This window comes from Trypanosoma rangeli (assembly GCF_003719475.1).
Source record: "Trypanosoma rangeli strain AM80 chromosome Unknown Tra_15.4_contig_00066, whole genome shotgun sequence".
Lineage (NCBI taxonomy): Eukaryota > Euglenozoa > Kinetoplastea > Trypanosomatida > Trypanosomatidae > Trypanosoma > Trypanosoma rangeli.
The window spans coordinates 21,037-38,160 of record NW_021705808.1 but is presented as its reverse complement, the minus strand read 5'-3'; the positions used below and the strand labels follow the sequence as shown (position 1 = coordinate 38,160).

At 50.4% G+C, this 17,124-nt stretch overlaps 5 protein-coding genes across 5 annotated transcripts, besides 5 other annotated features; 1 reads left to right on the top strand and 4 right to left on the bottom strand.

Annotated features, from left to right (window-relative positions):
• Window positions 1-53: 53 nt before the first annotated feature.
• Window positions 54-117: a microsatellite.
• A 1,090-nt stretch (window positions 118-1,207) lies between these two features.
• Window positions 1,208-1,678, bottom strand: TraAM80_02771 (uncharacterized protein; the record flags this gene model as incomplete). The annotated part of the gene is made up of 1 exon (XM_029379762.1): window positions 1,208-1,678. The coding sequence occupies one exon, from the start codon at window positions 1,676-1,678 to the stop codon at window positions 1,208-1,210; it is 471 nt and encodes a 156-aa protein (XP_029240453.1).
• Window positions 1,679-1,899: 221 nt separating this feature from the next.
• Window positions 1,900-2,340, top strand: TraAM80_02770 (uncharacterized protein; the record flags this gene model as incomplete). The annotated part of the gene is made up of 1 exon (XM_029379761.1): window positions 1,900-2,340. The coding sequence occupies one exon, from the start codon at window positions 1,900-1,902 to the stop codon at window positions 2,338-2,340; it is 441 nt and encodes a 146-aa protein (XP_029240452.1).
• A 140-nt stretch (window positions 2,341-2,480) lies between these two features.
• TraAM80_02769 (aldo/keto reductase) lies at window positions 2,481-3,062 on the bottom strand (the record flags this gene model as incomplete). Its single annotated transcript, XM_029379760.1, has 1 exon — window positions 2,481-3,062. One exon carries the CDS (start codon window positions 3,060-3,062, stop codon window positions 2,481-2,483), a length of 582 nt encoding a protein of 193 aa, XP_029240451.1.
• Window positions 3,063-3,240: 178 nt separating this feature from the next.
• TraAM80_02768 (aldo/keto reductase) lies at window positions 3,241-3,663 on the bottom strand (the record flags this gene model as incomplete). Its single annotated transcript, XM_029379759.1, has 1 exon — window positions 3,241-3,663. The coding sequence occupies one exon, from the start codon at window positions 3,661-3,663 to the stop codon at window positions 3,241-3,243; it is 423 nt and encodes a 140-aa protein (XP_029240450.1).
• Window positions 3,664-3,934: 271 nt separating this feature from the next.
• Window positions 3,935-3,974: a microsatellite.
• A 256-nt stretch (window positions 3,975-4,230) lies between these two features.
• Window positions 4,231-4,265: a microsatellite.
• A 102-nt stretch (window positions 4,266-4,367) lies between these two features.
• Window positions 4,368-4,398: a microsatellite.
• A 241-nt stretch (window positions 4,399-4,639) lies between these two features.
• Window positions 4,640-4,675: a sequence feature (GA-rich).
• A 70-nt stretch (window positions 4,676-4,745) lies between these two features.
• On the bottom strand, window positions 4,746-17,096 carry TraAM80_02767 (dynein, axonemal, heavy polypeptide 1; the record flags this gene model as incomplete). The annotated part of the gene is made up of 1 exon (XM_029379758.1): window positions 4,746-17,096. One exon carries the CDS (start codon window positions 17,094-17,096, stop codon window positions 4,746-4,748), a length of 12,351 nt encoding a protein of 4,116 aa, XP_029240449.1.
• Between the last annotated feature and the right edge of the window lie 28 nt (window positions 17,097-17,124).

Below are 17,124 nucleotides of genomic sequence, written 5' to 3'. Positions count from 1 at the left end.
GGGTCCGCCGCCGTCACCGGCCGCAGGAATGCCTTAGCAAAAACTGGGGGCGACAACAGCAACAGCGCTAACACACAAAACAACAGCAACGTGAACGGCCGCTGCAACCCAAACAGCGGAGAGGTCCGCGAGCTCCGCATTTCCTATTAATTCCTACAGGATATACACCTCCAGCAAAAGCGAAGAGACACGCGTAGGTTTATGCTTGTCGGGGCTAGACGCAAATAATAATATGTACACGTGTGAGTGTAGGTGTGGCAGCGACACCGAACAAAAGGAACCAGACCCCTGCCCCTCTAGTCGCGCAAAACCCCCCACCCACACGCCTGCTACAACGTGATATTCCCTTGTGCGTGTGAAGGTATCCAAAGCGGAGAAAAGCAATGAGATGAATGCCTCACGAAGACGGGGCAAAAAAAAAAACAAGAGGAAGAGACAACACCACCACAACCCGATTCTCTCTCCCTCTCCCTTCTCAATGCAGTCACGATAGCTAAGCGGGTGCTGACACGAGTCAGCTAACATTTACATCTCTTCGCTGTGGTTTTTTTCCCTCTCACCCCCCCCCCAGTGCCATTAGGATAATGCAATGTACTTATGCGCGTCCAGAGCAAGGCTGCCAGCTCGAGTGCCCCTGTCCGCCCCCCTCTGGCTTAGCCGACATTACATCATCCAGCTGTGGCAGCAGCTGCTGCCCATGCCTCACACCGTACAGCCTTCCAGGCGGCATCGACCCCACTGCATGACACGTGTCGGACAGACGGCCAACCTCCGCCTCCAGCTGGTGTCACCCCAACGCACCCTCACACAGTGACTTGTACGCCCCACACGTCTCCTGCAGCAGTGCAAGCACCGTCGCCGCTGAAAAAGACGTGTGCGGCTTCTCCTAAACAGTTCCCCACGATTCACTGTATGACGTTTGCATGCAGTGCCGTGGGATACAATGACAACCCGCTGCGAGTGCCGCCCGCAGCGCCCGACGCACGTCACACTCAAGTCCGTCACGACGGCCTTCTGACTCCTCACCACTTTCCCGCGCGAGAACCTGCACCACAGCCGTGATGCGGTGTGACAACTTCGCGGCCTCATCTTTGAGCAGGCACCGCAAGTCTGCAACGATACGACAATGCTTGTGCATTTGCCTGCGGAGCCGTTCCTGCTGCTCCTGCACCTCGCGCCGCAGACGCGTATGCGACTCTCTGACCGTCTACAGCTCACTCTCCGCCACATGCTGCCGATGCATCAGCTCGTGTTGCGCCGTTTTCCACTTCTTCTGAAGCGGCGCATACTTCACGCGTGTAACAAGCAACGTCGTCGTTACAGGCGAGTGCAAGGTCACACCGGTCCAGCTCCTCGCACCATTGGTTCCAGAGGGCCAGTAAATCGTAGCTGCACTCACGTTTAATGCAGGCGCAGCAAAGCATCTCACCCCCTCGTAGAGTTCACTGGGGGCTGCAGCGCAACACATCATATGCAACAGCGTCTCATATGCGTCAAACCGCCGTCTCGTCATCCTTGTTCCACGGCGTCCATTTCCTTCACGCAAACTCACAATACAACGGCCCGATGCACGGCCCCTGCCCACGTCCTCATGCAGCAGCTGCGCCCCCATTTCCAAAAGCTCCAATTCGCGTCGCTCCCTCTGAAGCAGCGGCGTTATGGTTCCCCCAACCTCCATTTGCGTTACATGTGGGGTTTCTACTGCAGTGTCACTTCTCCTTCGGTACAACGTTGGCGTGAGAAGATCCCTTGCCGCCTCCGCCTCGAAGCACCGGAGCTCTTTCGCAGCGGCACTGATATCGTCCTAAAGTCACCATAACTCCTCCTCCTCCTGCTGGCAAGCCAACACCGCCCCAGCTGCGACCGATGGCTGCGTCGTGGTTGCTCCCTCACACTCCCATGGTGCGCCTCAATCTGTTGTGGGGTAAACTGCAGCAACTGCTCCGGCGGCCTTGTTTCTTTTTCTGCTTCCCACTGCCGTTACTCTGGAAGACCCGCAAAAAAGCTGTCACCGCTGACACGACGCATGCCATTCTCCTTGGCCGCGAGAGCGTGGAACAGAGATGCACGGTGTTCCCATATGCTGGTCGCCTCTTCCTGCAGCATGTGTTCCTCACGCGCCAGTTGTGCGCCACACCAGATCGCGCGTTGTACCTACGCCGCCTCGTGCCTAGGCCTAGAGGCGGCAATGCCAGAGTCAGCGGACAGCGCCATGGTGAGGCCGAGTGCTGGCGGACAGGCAGACGGCGTCAAGCGGGTCCTCCCACTGATGACTGCCCACGCGGACGCACACCCCCAGTGAAAAGATACAATACCGTTCGATGTGTGCGGCGTGCGTAATGCGGCTGCGCTGAGCGGTGGCCCCATCTTGACCGCCTGCATGCAGCGTGAACCAAAAAAAGGCAGGGAATGGTCGTGCAGCCTGCAGAGGCTGCCTGAAGACGTAAGGACCGTGATAAATACCTCCGTGTATGCCTTTATCACGACGCACACAGCGTACGACACCCTCCGCAGCGTGAACAAAAAAAAAAAACAACAACAACTTGCGAGAGATGCTCGCGTGCCCGACCAAAGCAGAGCGTCGCCGCAACGCGCTTGACGTGCTCCACAAATCCGCAGACGTCTCGAGGGGGCAAGTGCTGCAATGCTGCCGAGAGGGTGACGGCAACCCTTGCACGCACGCCATGCGATGTACCCCGCTCCGCGTATCTGGAGAGAAAAGGTGCCACCAAATCTGTCACCGACACGTCAAAGGCCCGCAGGGCAAGCCAACGCAAACGCAGCACGCCGAGCCCCACCTGCTTCTCCAGGTATGCAAAGAGTTGCAGAATGTCCTCGTCAACGTGTGCCTCCGGGCGGCCGTCAAACAACGTATGAAACCCTTCTAGCAGTAATACACCTATGCACTCGAACTTTGTGTTGTACGCGACATTCGTAAAGAATGCCTCTAACCAATCCGGTGAGAGAGCCGCCGCGGATGCTTTCGACACGCTGCGAAGATTCAGACGTGCCAGCTGATCATCGCTTAAATCGCTAATACGAAAGTCCGACTTCAGCCGCATCGATGGAAGCGAGGCAGCCTTGTAACGCTCAAAAATAGGAACGATGCGGTTGCGCACCACCGCCTTATTGGAAGTCTCCACCTGCGTCACCTCCTCCTGAAACGGCTACTGCTTAATGATGCCGCAGCGGAAGACCACAACAAACCCATCCCGTTCCAACTCGAATGCTTGCAGCGCCTCATAAAAGGCGCGGGGCAATACTCTGATGAACGTCAGACATGCTTCCATATAGCTCAAAGGCGTTACACCCTTTAATTATTTGAAGCTGCAGGGATTCCACCGCTTCATTGATGTCGTTCGGCATCTTGCAGGTGACACTTCCCAGTTTCGACAGGTGCCACCCCACCGGCGCCGGGCAAACGTGCCGCCAGTTTTCAAAGTCCGTGGATCGGTCACACGTGTACCTCGTCCCACCCACAGTGGCTCTGCCCAGGATGGGCACGGCCCTCGACTCACGTGCGCCCGCCTGACCCTGCGGCCCCAGCATGCCGCGTATGGCGTTCTGAGCACGATTGCCGTAAAGTCCATTGATGCCTGCCGTCTCCGAGGTGCTTGCGGCGGTACTCTCTGCATCCTCATTCCTCCTGCCATTCGCGTCCATCGGGGGGCTCACCTGCTCGCCCCCAGTCCCACGCTGCGACAGCTGCCGTGCGTGGAGGTGAAAGCGATGCCAACGCGGCCCTCCGTTGGCAAACGCCTAACATGCGACTCCGGAAAGTTAGCACCATTGCTGACTATGCACGCACACACAAGTCTCTAAAACGCAACAAAAAAATGACTTATGAACTCTTACCCTTGTCATTTCCCGGCCGTGGCACCACCGTACGGCTCTTCAGCAGTAAGACCAGGTGTGGTGTGTGGCGAGGGAACAAAGAGAGCAAGAGAGAGAGAAGCAGAGAGAGAGAGAGAGAGCCATGAATGAGGGACCCACCTATACCAGCAGCCACAAAGAAACAAGCAAACAAAAAAGGCAAGGCAAGGCAAGGACGCGGCCCATTGCCTGTAAAACATGCAAGGTGTAGAGAATAGTGCCGCTCCGCGAAATGCAGAGGACCGAAGCGAAGTGAGACCCTGCTCTGTACGGGTTTCTAATCCTTCCGCGTTCCGTGTGGTTTGCTCGTCACTGACCTCCCTCCTTGTCGGGAAGGCGTTTCGCTCCCCTCTCGCGCACTCACCCAAAAACAAACACACACACGCACACACGTTGTTCCCAACAGAACGATATGATGCTTTTTGCATCCCGGCGGAAACACCCAGAGAAGGTCAACCGGATGCAAAAGGCAAACCACACACGCACACACAAGTAATAATAATAACAAAAAAAAATAAAAAAAAAGCAAGCCAACAGCGCTTCACACATCCACAGACAAGCATATAGTTGTATGCCTGACATATACACGTATATTATACATTCACGCGCAGATACACACATATATGTTATATGTTGTACATCTTTCCGACGGATGAGTAATTTATGTACATGACCAAACGTTCTGCAATTCTCGCACCGCATGGGTTATTGCATTGAAGAGGGGGCAATACGCATCGTAAATAATATGCACTTCACTTCACTTCCATCTATCTATCCATCTCTCTCACTCTCTTTCTCTCTCACCTTCTTTCCATCCTAGTTGTATCTTGCCTGGTGTGTCTGCAAGCTCCTTTGCGTGGGTCTGAGTTTCATCAGTCGTCCAGCATGCACAAAAGCGCCACACCGCGCCTCACCCAGTGCTCTGGTGTCGCCGCCCCAGCGTTGAGGTCAAGCAGCACAACAAAATTTGTTGAGAGCCCCGTCGTCGACAACGCCCCTGCACGGGCACACGTTTTGTAAACGGGACACTCTAAGGTGGACCCCGTCAAGACGTGCTCCTTCAGCCGCACCGGCTCTAGGTGAATCACCGGCATGTGGGTGTACAGTTCGCGCGGTCGGCTCTCGTCAAGCATCATCCGGGCAAGATCGAAGCGGGCGCCTTCGAGGAAGAGGCCGTGGATCAGCACCCCGGAGGTTGGGGTCGTTACAATGTCGTCCACCAACTCGTACCGCGTCACATTCGTGCGGAAGCAGATGTCATCAATGGGAATCTTGTGCTCGCGGCTGTGAGCCTGCAGCACACCGGTGAGAAACCCTTGTGGGAAAAAAAAGCCGGAGAGCCAAAAGCTCATCGGCCTCCCGTTGTCGTTCCAGTCTCGAAAGAACTCCACACGCTGCAAGGTGTCTTGAAACCATGATGCCAACGGCTTGCGTGAGAGATAACCCCCCTCATGCCACAGCTGAGGCACCTGACCAAGGAGACATGCATCAAACATACCTTCCAACTCCAACGACATGACGACCTCACCTTTTATGCCACGCTTCAGTTCCAGCAGCGTGCGCTGCACTTTCTCGACAATAACATTAAAGAAATCAATCTCCTGACTCACCACGGTGCCTAGTGAGATCATCGTGCCATCTTCGGTGATTTGGTACGTATCAGGACTCGCCAGTGTCTTGTCAATCAGCGGGGGTAGCAGACGCTCAAACTCGTTCACCATGTCCATAACCTTTTCTTCTGGGCTCCGTCCTAGGGTTCCCTTGGTGCGAGGCTGCACAGAAAGCATGGAAGCTAGCTGCGTTCGAACTGTGGCACGGTTGTAAATAATGTCTGCGTTGGCGTGGAGTCCAAAGAGTTCTGGGCTTTCAAACGGCGGCAGGTTTCCGAGATATTCCTTGATCGCATCGATGGATTCCAACTCGGCCGGGATGCAGTAGACACCATCTGCGGTTATGTTGAACTGCCCCGGCGTCACCACGTCCTCGTTAAAGTATGCTTGAAGGATGTTCACAAGCGAACGCGTGTCGAGAAAGTCCGTAACGCGCCCACCGTAGTTAATAATACCAATCATGTACCGTAACGCACTCCATGGCATTTGCGTCTCTGCATCCTGGGGAATGTACTCGGAAAGAGAATGCAACGACGCGGAAAAATCCGACCGATTCCATTCATATGGAATATTCCACCCGAGCGGGCCAAACTTGCGCCGCTCCTGTATTACCGCGTGAAAGTACGTCAGTGAACACAGCAACCGGCGCCACGGGGTCGGGTTTGCGGGACGACTGTCCCACAACGTCGGTGTCACTTCGATGGAGAAACTGTCACGAATATTTGCCTTCAGTCCCTTCGGAGGCTCCTTCACCAACTTCACACCAGACTGCAGGAGCAGCACAGGAAAGCTGCGCGCCGGCATCGTCGTGAGCCACAGTCGGAAGTCTGTGTGAACTGTGATGGACGCTTGCAACTCTTCCAGACAACGCTCAAGCGACGGCATCCAGGACTCGTACACGTGACAGTTTTGCAAATACACCCACAAGCCTTCTACGGATGCCTGTTGAATCATCGCCTCCGCCTTCGGTCCCTGATCCTGACCCAGCGACAATGTGAGTTTTTTCCCACCAAACCCCTTGCGATCTGCAAATTCGGTGAAGAGCACCGTAGGATCACTGCCTGGCGTTAGCACAAAAATAATCGGCGCCGTCGGGGTGCTGTCGGCGAAGCAGCCTTCGAGATCAAAGGCGGGGCTCTCTGTAAAGGCCTTTCCAAGGTAGTGCGCGCAGATGATAGAGAGGCCGTGACTTGTCAAATCCTCACGGCACGTCTTCAGCACTAGCAACTTCTGAAACGGTGTGAGGGATGCAATGGATTCCGGAAACCACTCATATGCCTTGTCACTCGCAAACCAGCTGGACCACTCTGCCTCGTTGTCGTACACGGTATCTTTGATTTCGGCAAACTCCTCCGGGAGTGCCCGCGAGAGCGCGGTTAACTCATTCCACGCTGCCTCATTCATCCACAACGGCCAAATATCCGTATCAGCATCCACAAGCAACCGACCCTCGCTGCCCTTCAAGAGAAACTCCCATTCCGCATCCCGCACCAGCCCCTCATGCCGGAATATGTGCACAAACATCATAACCACAAAAATCAGTTTGTCCTTCTCAAACAGGCCACGGCAAACTGTACTATAAAAGTTCAACGTCATGGCTGGCAACAACAGTGCCACACGCTCCTCAACAGTATCGGCTTTCTCTGTGCGCTGCAGCGTCTGCACAAAGAGTTGCTTAAAGAAGTCAAGAGAGATTTGGTACATATGATCCAGGCCTGCAAGTTGTGAAATGACGGTGTAGATGATGGCACCACGTGTAGCCACGGGACGGTAGCGGTTACGCGCCACTTCAATGTCTTTCTGTGTCCTTTCGGATATCTCAAGAGAGGTCGTCACCGCCTCACTGGTCTCCTGCGCCTCCTTTAACGTGGTGACAAGAGGTTCATTGTCAAGAATGTTGCCAGTAGAGGAGGCAAGCAAAGTCAAAATGCGATCCTCAATCTCCTTAAGCTGGTTCCTACCATTTGCAATGCTCATCACGGTTTTAATGGCTCTTGTCTCCAGTTCAGCGTACTCGTATCGCACCACATCGGCCAGCAGTTGGTTCTCCAACCCACCCTGCGTGACAGTGAAGTTAATCACCGTCACCTTAATCTGTAGCTCGGGTAGATAGTGCGGGTTTGCTAGTTTACTCGTCATGTAGAGCCGAAATGCCGGGTCGTAGTCAATTTCAGTGTCCCCCAACTTTAGCAGAAGTCGTCCCTGTGATCGGTACGTTTGACAGAGGAGAACAGAATCGAGGGCGGCATCCACGGTTTCCTCCACATTCTCTAACAACACAGGAAGTCCCATACGAATAGCATTTTCTAGCACCCGCATATACGTGGCATCCGTGAGTTTAATAACGCGAAGGTTGTTGTCACGCTCCATCGCCCGAACCCAGTGAGCCGCTTGCCCTTGTGGATCAATGCACAGACACCAACGCTTGGACTTGTGTGTGATGACGCCATTTTGAATACTTACCGGGTCCTGTGGAAGTCCCTTGTTGGCCCAGTGTTGTACCTGCAGCGGGGTGACCATGCTGGTGAGGTCAAAGGTACTACTGCTGATAGGAACCTCAAGCTCCTTGCACTTTTCCCACCAGTTCTGCACCATGCGTGTGCGGTAGGGGGCTGTGAATGGACCCAGATATGCAACAAACCCTGCTGCAAGGGCAACCTTGCCTGGTAAACCCTTTAGCTCACCCAGCAGAAATTCAATGGCACTCCTCCAACGATCTTGCTCCCGTGACAGCCCACTCATGAGCTGCTCCGCACGATCAAGGCGCACCATGGTGAGTTCAATGTCCTTCTCAAGCTGCTCCTTTCTTTCAATGTTCTCCTGCATGGTGCGTTTAAGGGCGTCAATTTCGTTTTCGATGCCCTTCAGCCGCTCTTGCGCCTCACGAAGAGCATTGTTAGCAACGTTAAGCTTCGCCTCAGCCTCCGCAAGTCGTGCTCGCTTTGGCGTCACCACCTTCACTACTCCGTAGTAGTTGTTGATGGCCAGAACCCACATGGAGAGGGACTTGCAGGCCTTGGAGCTCTTCGCCACCTCCTCCGGCTGAAATTCTGGATTATTGATGTACCTTTGTAACGCACGCACAACACGCTCGGTTAATTCATCCCTCTTGTAGTTTTGTAGATCCTTGATAAAGTCCATGCGACTCATGACAAGCTTCGCGCGATCCCAGCTAAGATCTTTCTCCCCCAGCAAAACCAGCACCGCCTCAAGCACAAGCACGACACGAGCTGCCGGTTTCTGAAAACTCTTCACCTCGCGAATGTCGTCTGGCCGTAGCTCGGCAAGGGCGTCCTCTGCAGCCTTCAAAATAGGCAGCGCCTTGTCAAGCTCCGCTTGACACTCCGCCCGAATTCCATCCGCCTCGCGACGAATACCCATCGCCAGCTCTTCCTCCTTTGCACATTCCGCTCGCACTATCTGCGCAACCCCCTGTTCCTTTTTCACCTTTTCCATAATTTCCTCCGTATCCTTCGCTGCCTGCAGCAGCTTGGGTTGCATTTGAACAAGCTGCTTCTTCATCTCATCCACAAGCAGCTGGGTGCTCTGCAGCTTGTCGACACCGCCCTGGTAGCGCTTCGCCTGACCTGTGATCTGCTCACTCTGCTCACCCAATAACCGTTGATAGCACGTAAGCAGCTCCAGGTACGAGCTCGGCGTGGTGTAGTTATGACGACGCAGCTCCTCAAAGAATTCTTCGGAGCGCTTCTGTACGTCCATATGAATGGCAACGCAGAGTTGAATAAGACGCCCCTTCACATCTTCCTCTAGCGCCAGTGTTGTAAACATGCGCGAGGCAACGGAGCTCAAGGCGTCTGCAGGCCACTGGTCAAACCAGTCGATTGTGCAGCAATTAACAAGTGAAGGGAACATTCGCAGACGGCGACGGAATGGCTCTCCAACCGGTGACATGGCCAAGACAACATGCACGTTATTGCGACATAGCGAGACAAAGTACGAGAAGATGACATTTCGAGTTTCTTTCTTACCAGCCGCGGTGGCGAATGGCCTAACGGTCTCCACAATTTGATCCACATCCTCGTTTTGCATCAGCCCTGGCACCTCACCGGTGTTGAGGAGGTTATTGACGTCCTCCAGCATCTCCTCCCACATAATTTGGGAGTCTGACAAGAAGAACAGCACAGGTTGATTCTTGCAACCGCTTGCCAGTAAGATTTCCTTCATGCGATCACGAAACTCCGTCATGCTAAACGTTCGTGTGATGGAAACCCCGTATACCGGTAAGTCAGAGATAAATGCAGCCAGTCTACACAACGACTGCCGCCCTGTTCCACCCATTCCCACAAGTAGTGCATGCCCGCGAGGCTGTCTAAAGATGCGGCACATACGCGAAATGTGATGGATGGCGTCCTTAAAGAACACCAGCTTCACACTTTTATTGCTCTCCATCTCGTAATTCTTCTGGTAGTCGGCAAGTACCTCTTGTAGCGCATCCCCAGGGACGACCTCCTCGTATATGGAGCGATCTCGTCGCATGTAGTCTCCAAAAAGCACACTCTCCAACGCAGGGTCCCAGGGCATTTGGAACACGCCATGCATCACCTCACCTAACGCGCCCCACCACCACTGACGGTCCGTGTCATCGATAAGGCGGTCATGAAAGACACGACTAACTTCGTGGACAAAGGCGCGAAGCACAGCCTCACGGGTGGGTGCACTACGCGGTGAGACCTGCATAGTCCCCTGAACAACCTTACTGAAGTCGCGCAAGTTGAAGGTGTAGTGCGAACGCTTCGGCGTTGGAAGCTTTTCCCGACTGATTCGATCATAGCACTGCTTAATGACATCCACCAAATCCCGGGATAAGTTTCTCACACCAGCGTCCTCCCACTCGGAGAGAAAACCGTGCAAGATGCATCCAAATATACGACGGATAGAGTGGTCACTAAACACTGGCTGACACAACAGGTGGAATCGTGAAACCAACCGTTTCGTCATTTCGTTTCTGCCTCCCCCAGGCACACCACAGGCAGCAAGGTAGATGATGTCATGAACTTCCTTAAATACAGCAGGTGACTTGCGTTTGTCGTAGAACCCGCCCTGTGTGATGAGCTGACGCAACAACTCCAACGGAGGTGAGGCACCATACTTTTCAAGCGCTGGCATGTTTAGATCATCAATCACAAACACCACACGCTTTCCAGACGATGGCCCAAGAACATTGCTACGTATCTTGTACAACTTCCCCTCCAACCGGTCTTCAATGTCATGGGCACGACTCTGTGCACTCAGAACGGTCGTAAAGTACTCCCACTTACTAGAGGGATCATCGCCGCGGAGCACATTTGAGACAAAATTCAGCATAGACAGTGATTTACCGGTACCAGTGATACCGTTCAGTAACACGTGGCGCGAACTCGCCGCGAGAACACCCAGGAACGTGGTGATACTTACAGTCTCCACCGTGGGAACAATCAGCTCAAAGTACGGCAAGTCCGCACTGAAAAAAAAGCTTGGAACCAAATGGCGCCATGTGACAAACTGCATCGAGGGCTTGTGCACCACGTAGTCGTAAACGCTGAGGTTGTCGTCCATGGACATTTTGTCAGGCAACAGGGCCACAAACTGCTTCTTCACAAAGCGGTTAAAACGTTCCCGGGAATCGTCCGAGAGGTTCCCACCGACTGACCAGACAAATGACATGAGAAAATACATATCGAACAAGGTTTCGTCATTTGTCGGCACTGTCTTATCTGTGATAGTGGGAGGGCGAAATTCCTCTGGTTCACTGACTAGCAATGCAACATGGGATACACTCTTTTTTTCTGGCTGCAGTAATACATCCTCGTCTGCATCAGTCTCCTGGGCGTTGGGTGAGCGCAATGCACTTGGTAAAAGACTCTCGTCGTCAAGTGTTCGTATAAAGGCCGCGAGTAGTTCTACGCATGACACGGCCAATTGAGCATCTACAGACACAATCCACTCACGGCATTCTTTGCGTATGAAATCAAGCGTCATGGGAAGTAATTGGTTCAGCAGATCTGTGACGCGTTCGGCGCGAAACATTGGGAACAATGCGGCCTTTTGTGCAATCAGACTTTTGACAATTGGAATCCAGCCACGCCCCCCATCTACGTAGTAGGGCTCCGAAAAGACCATACCACAACGAGAGACAGTGGCAGGGGAGGCAACAGCCAAGTCCTGCACCTCAAACATAAATGTCGCCGTGGAGGGAAGCTTAATACGCTCACCACTAAACAAACAGAGAAGTTTGTTGTCATCCAGGACCGTGTTCATGTTTTCAATCCAGATAGCATCGACTGGACCATCAAAAACAATCCACTGACGATCGGCGGAGTGCTGAGCGTCCCGTGTAATGCCTCGGGCGATGTTACTAATGATGCCGTCGGTCCACTCACGCGTAATGTCATTGACCTGTCCGTACAACTCACCCATTGTGACAGACTTGGGATTGAGCAAATGAATATGCACACGATTGAATAGAGGTGTTGCACCTTCAGGATCGTGACCGTCCAACTTCAACTGGGTTAAAGCGCCTTGAAGTGTGCGCATAATTGTCGTTTTCCCACTATAAGTTTGGCCTACGAGCATCACACCATGGCGAACGACGAGTGTATCGTACAGCTGCAGCGTCTTTGTCACCAAACCTTCCACCACCTGCAGACCCTCCTTTTCCATTTCCTGCTTCACATAATGCTTCAGCAAATCGTATTCAGACTCCTCAATCTTAATGGTGGGAAATAGATCTTTGATGAGGGCCATAAAAAGAACAGTATCTTCGCGGAGAAACTTGGGCACGTTAGCGTCACGCATGGCCCGAATCAACAACATATCTTCACTCTCCGTAGGATGCTGTCGCTTTAGTCCACCTGCCAAGACAAGAATTGACTTCACCGCACGCATACCAAAATCGTAGTGATCTTGCTTGGACAATTGCTCAGAACTTAGCTTATAGAGTTGTACCATCTTTCTCGCCAAGGTTCTTGCATCGGCAAAGCCTTCAGAGTAAAACATGATTTCTGCAATAAGGGCGTAATCGGGTATCATCATACAAATTGGACGGAACAGTGCCTTCAGGTTATCCGGTAATTCAGTACGACCAGCATAACCAGGATTCATAGTGACAAAGACACCAAAATTTTTACTCAACTTAATTGGATGCCCATCGAAATACATGTGATGTAGGTTTTGTGCAAGAGCAGTGGTAATGTCAAGCATCTGCTGTGCCACCACAGAGAGCACTTCTAACTCAATACGGTTGAATTCATCAAAACACGCCCATGCACCTGCCTGAGCAAGACCAGCAAACATGCGAGACATGGTTTTGTAGTTGATACCGTCAGAACAGTTAAACACAACCACCTGTCTGGCAAGCGCCTTACCTAAATCTTTGACAGACTCCGTTTTTCCAGTACCAGCAGGTCCCTGAGGAGCGGCACCCAGATTCATGGACAAAGCACTTGTACATGTCAAGAACGCACGATCGGTCAAGGGAGTAATTACGAGACGCGGTTGATTACCCAAATACTCATAACCATACCACAGATGTGCTCCACAGTGGCGAATTGCAACACTCATACCTGAGTTTACATTGTTAGTAGCCTCCCAATAGTACCGAAGCTGCTGGGTCCATGCAAAATCACCAAGGGATGTAACGTTAGACTCATGTAGCGTTTGCACAATGTCACGACTGTGCACATTAAGTACAATAAGCGTACAAACAAGCATACGTTGAAGCTTCGTTAATGATTGCTTCACAAGTTCAACTGTGCGCAGAATTTGCTGCTGATAAGATGCATAGTAGCTCCCTAAAGATGCCATATTTATGGCTTCTTCAACTTCCCCTGTCCATACAACCATATCAACAGCTTGAATGCATTGAGCAGGGTGTTCAAAAAACCACTCTTCACGCACACGTTGTGGATATGCCTCAACAGTCTTACGCATATGCATAAGCAATGAGTCCTTCATCGTCGACTCAATCTGGCACAACCATTGCTCCACGTTCCCCACAGGATAAACAGTTTTTTCAAAGTTCACTTCTTCTTTTTCCCCAGACAACATTCCCACAATTTCCGAGCATTCCTCATCATTAAAAACAAGAGCTGCAATTGAATCAAAGCACTTGGATAGATGAGGCTGTACGGCCTTGGGGTTACGCACATCCGACAGAATAGAAAGCAATTCATCATTTGAAAGAAAGTAAAACCGTGGAAATACAACCCGTTTCGTCTCCAAGTAGTCCTCAAGCCTCTTCTGGATATGATCGATGGCCTCATTGCTCTTTTTTATTTGTTCCAGCACACCAGTATCTGTGCAAATCTGATATACATTCTTGGTTGTGGCTGCCCGCATCGTCAGCATCCGAAACAGTTCATCCACAGCTGTAAATTGATCGCTTTCCTCGGGAAGTTGAGCCTTGATATCATCAGAAGAAAATATAAACTCCAGATACATCCAATTCTTTTGTAGAGTAATCCATTCCTCAATGACATCGTCCACATGCCGAAGATTCCGAATCCAATCCTCCACACGTTCCCGCACAGGTGCTACAAAACGAGAGGCCATAATCGTTTGAAGCTCAATTTGGTGATCATCAAGCTGTTGAATGACATCTTCGAGTTGAGCTAAAATAAAAGCTCTTTCACGGTTCTTGTAGGGCATTGTTTCAAAAGGAATAACATCCCATACAGCTTTGATTTTATCAAGATCATTAACAATCTTCCACTCACCCGTGGCAAACCCGGACTGTTCTGCAAGAATATCTTTGTGATCCAAAATGTTGTATTCTTGAAGAGTTTGCAGATTAAGACCCTCATGATAGCGATTGTCTATACCGGTAGCTTCCTTTAATACAATGTTCCAGTGCGCGGGGGTCATGTGTTTATTTCCACAGTCATGAATAACTTGTATGCTGCCACGAAGTGCCTGAAGCTCTAAGAGGAGATGTGGTGTAACCTCGTCTTCATATTCTTTCTCTAGAATCTGCCGGTTAAGAGCAACGGACTGCCGAACCATCGCATTGACTTGATCCTCAATGGCATGTGTATCAAGTTCTTTTAAAGGGCAGGTAAACCATTGCTCTCTACTGGAAAGAAAATTATCAAATAGTGTCCAAGTCTCATAGCGGATATTAAGTAAATTGACCATCTCGTAAAGACACGACCAGTCAATGGCAGAAGTATCAAACAACTTAGCATAGTGGGTAAGTTGTCTTTCGCTTTCTTCAAGTTTGTCAAGCTTGAGCTTGATATCCTTCAAGTACTGAATAATAGGCTCTATATTGTCTGTCAGTACAACAAACTCATCACCAGATATAATCTGCTTAATACCAATGCATTCATCCTCCACACTAGCCACGGTCACCTCCAAGGTCTGAGTATGAAAAGGCAAATTTTCCTCAATGAATGCTTCTGCTTGAAGTCGTGCATCATCAAAGGCTATCCTAAGAGACATAGATGCACTGCTGCTACTTCCCAGAGTTCTCTCTTTAAGCTGCTTATCCTCATCTTCCAAAAACTCCACCTGTTGGCGATCCATTAATTCACAAAGAGCATCAGCCTGTGCAAGTTTGGTTTCTGTTTCAGGTGCCTCATGTACAATGGCCTTGTAATTTGCAACATACTCAGCAAACTCTTGAAGCTGAGAAGGACGCTCATTAAGTAATTGACTTTTCTGCTTAAAGTAAACATGTAGTGCTGCAATAGCATCTCTTGTAATCGAACGAAGTGTTACATCAATACCTTCTCGAATAACCCGCATACGTGGCTCAATCTCGGTCCTTAACTTAGCAGCATTGACCCACAACATATGACCTACAAAGGATGCCATCAATACACGTAGGGCATCATGAGCCTCTTGTAACTTGAGGTACAACTTAGCCAAACTTATTGCAGAAAGAGGTTTTTCTTCAGTTTCATTTTCCCACTCAGCCAAAATAGAGCTCCATTCTCTCTGCAGAAAATGAATATGAGGCAGCGTAATAAGATATGTTTGCATTTTGGTGTTTGCTTGAGCATAATCATGACCCACCAATTGCAAGATACTCTCTTGAAGGAATAGCATACGGGCGTCGGACGAAAGCATGTGGCCCATGTTCCAGACACGAGGCGTCTTTGAAAAGTAACCCTTCAGATGCTTCTGGTTACACAACCGCACGGTTGAATTTGCAACTTCAATGCATCCTGCAATAATTTCCAGACAAACTGCTCGAATGGACTTCTCAGCCGGGTTAAACAACAATTCAGTTTGTGTGGCCTGCAACAAAACCTGAAAACCAATGGAACGCAATTCTTGATTATCTTGATTTCGAAGAGTGTTAAACAACGACTGTATTGACGAAAGAGTAGTCCGATATACTGTTTCAGATGCGATACAATCCACCAGACAAACAAATTCATATATCTGAGAGTATTCCACTATGCTTCGCTTTAGCTCACGCATTCTTTTAAACTGCTCTTCGCGAGCATCATGCATCGACTTCATTTTTATTTGAGAACGAGACGACTTGCTTCCTGACATCACCGCGTTGGCAAGTAGATACTGCTCTAAAGCTTCCCTCGTATTAAGATCAGGCACATCGGCTTTACGTTTCATGACCTCAATCAGTTTTGTTACATCTGCTTCAATTTGATCAATACAGGAACCCAAAACTGTAATACTCTTCTGTCGTTGTTTCAATTGTTGCGCTCTAAATTCTTCAATAACGTAATCATGTTTGCCCTGTGCTTCGTAGAGGATAGGTGAATATGTAGTAAGCTCATAGGAACTCTTCAAAATATTCACAACAGGGGTACTGAAGGTAGCTTTCGATAACAAAAATTCCCGTGAAAGTGATTTCCGAGTCCTTAAGAACTGCTTTGCTCTGCTATTTTTGTGCCACCGAAGAAAAGCCTTATATACCAGGTAGGTCCTGAAGAAATGAATTCGACGAATAACATCGAACAAAGAGGACTCTCGCATCCATTGTGCCAAACTGACAACTTCAGAAGGTTGCCCTGGCCGAACATGGACAACGCCTGTTGCACTCATAATATAGTGCTCCCTTTCTTCTACTCCACGTTTTACAGTACATACAATAAGATCATACGGCCTGAAATCTAGAACTTGAGGCGCACGCTCCAAGTAGACATACTTCACTTGACTACCCGAACCATGAGCAGCAAAGAAAGCAATGCAGTCTTCATCTGTCTGCAAGCCACGGATGGTACTTTGGTCATTTGGAGCCACCTGAGTAAAAGACTTTTTTGCGGGTGGTCGAACAGCTTTCTGAATCATTCGCAGGATCTCACTATCTCTCTGTTCCAATCGAGAATCCCAAAGTGACAACGCTGTAGCCACAGAATTCCTATGATAATTCCCATCAAAAGAAACAAATTCGCGTATGTGGGACTGCACCATTGCATCGCTCTTCTTTTTTATTCTCTTTGATGCTGATAGATGTGTGCGGCGCGGTTCATAGGTAAAGCTTTCAGGTTTTTGAAACCTATAAAGTTGGCGAGGACTGCTTGTTCGATTGAGTTCCAACTGCACCTTGACGTCGAGATGACTTTGGAGAGGGTTGTCACTCTTATTCGCAATTTGCTTCAAGGAACCCAAAAAGTCTGGGTCGGATTTCTTTTTCGTGAGCATCTTTCCCGGTAGCAATTTCTTAACCAGA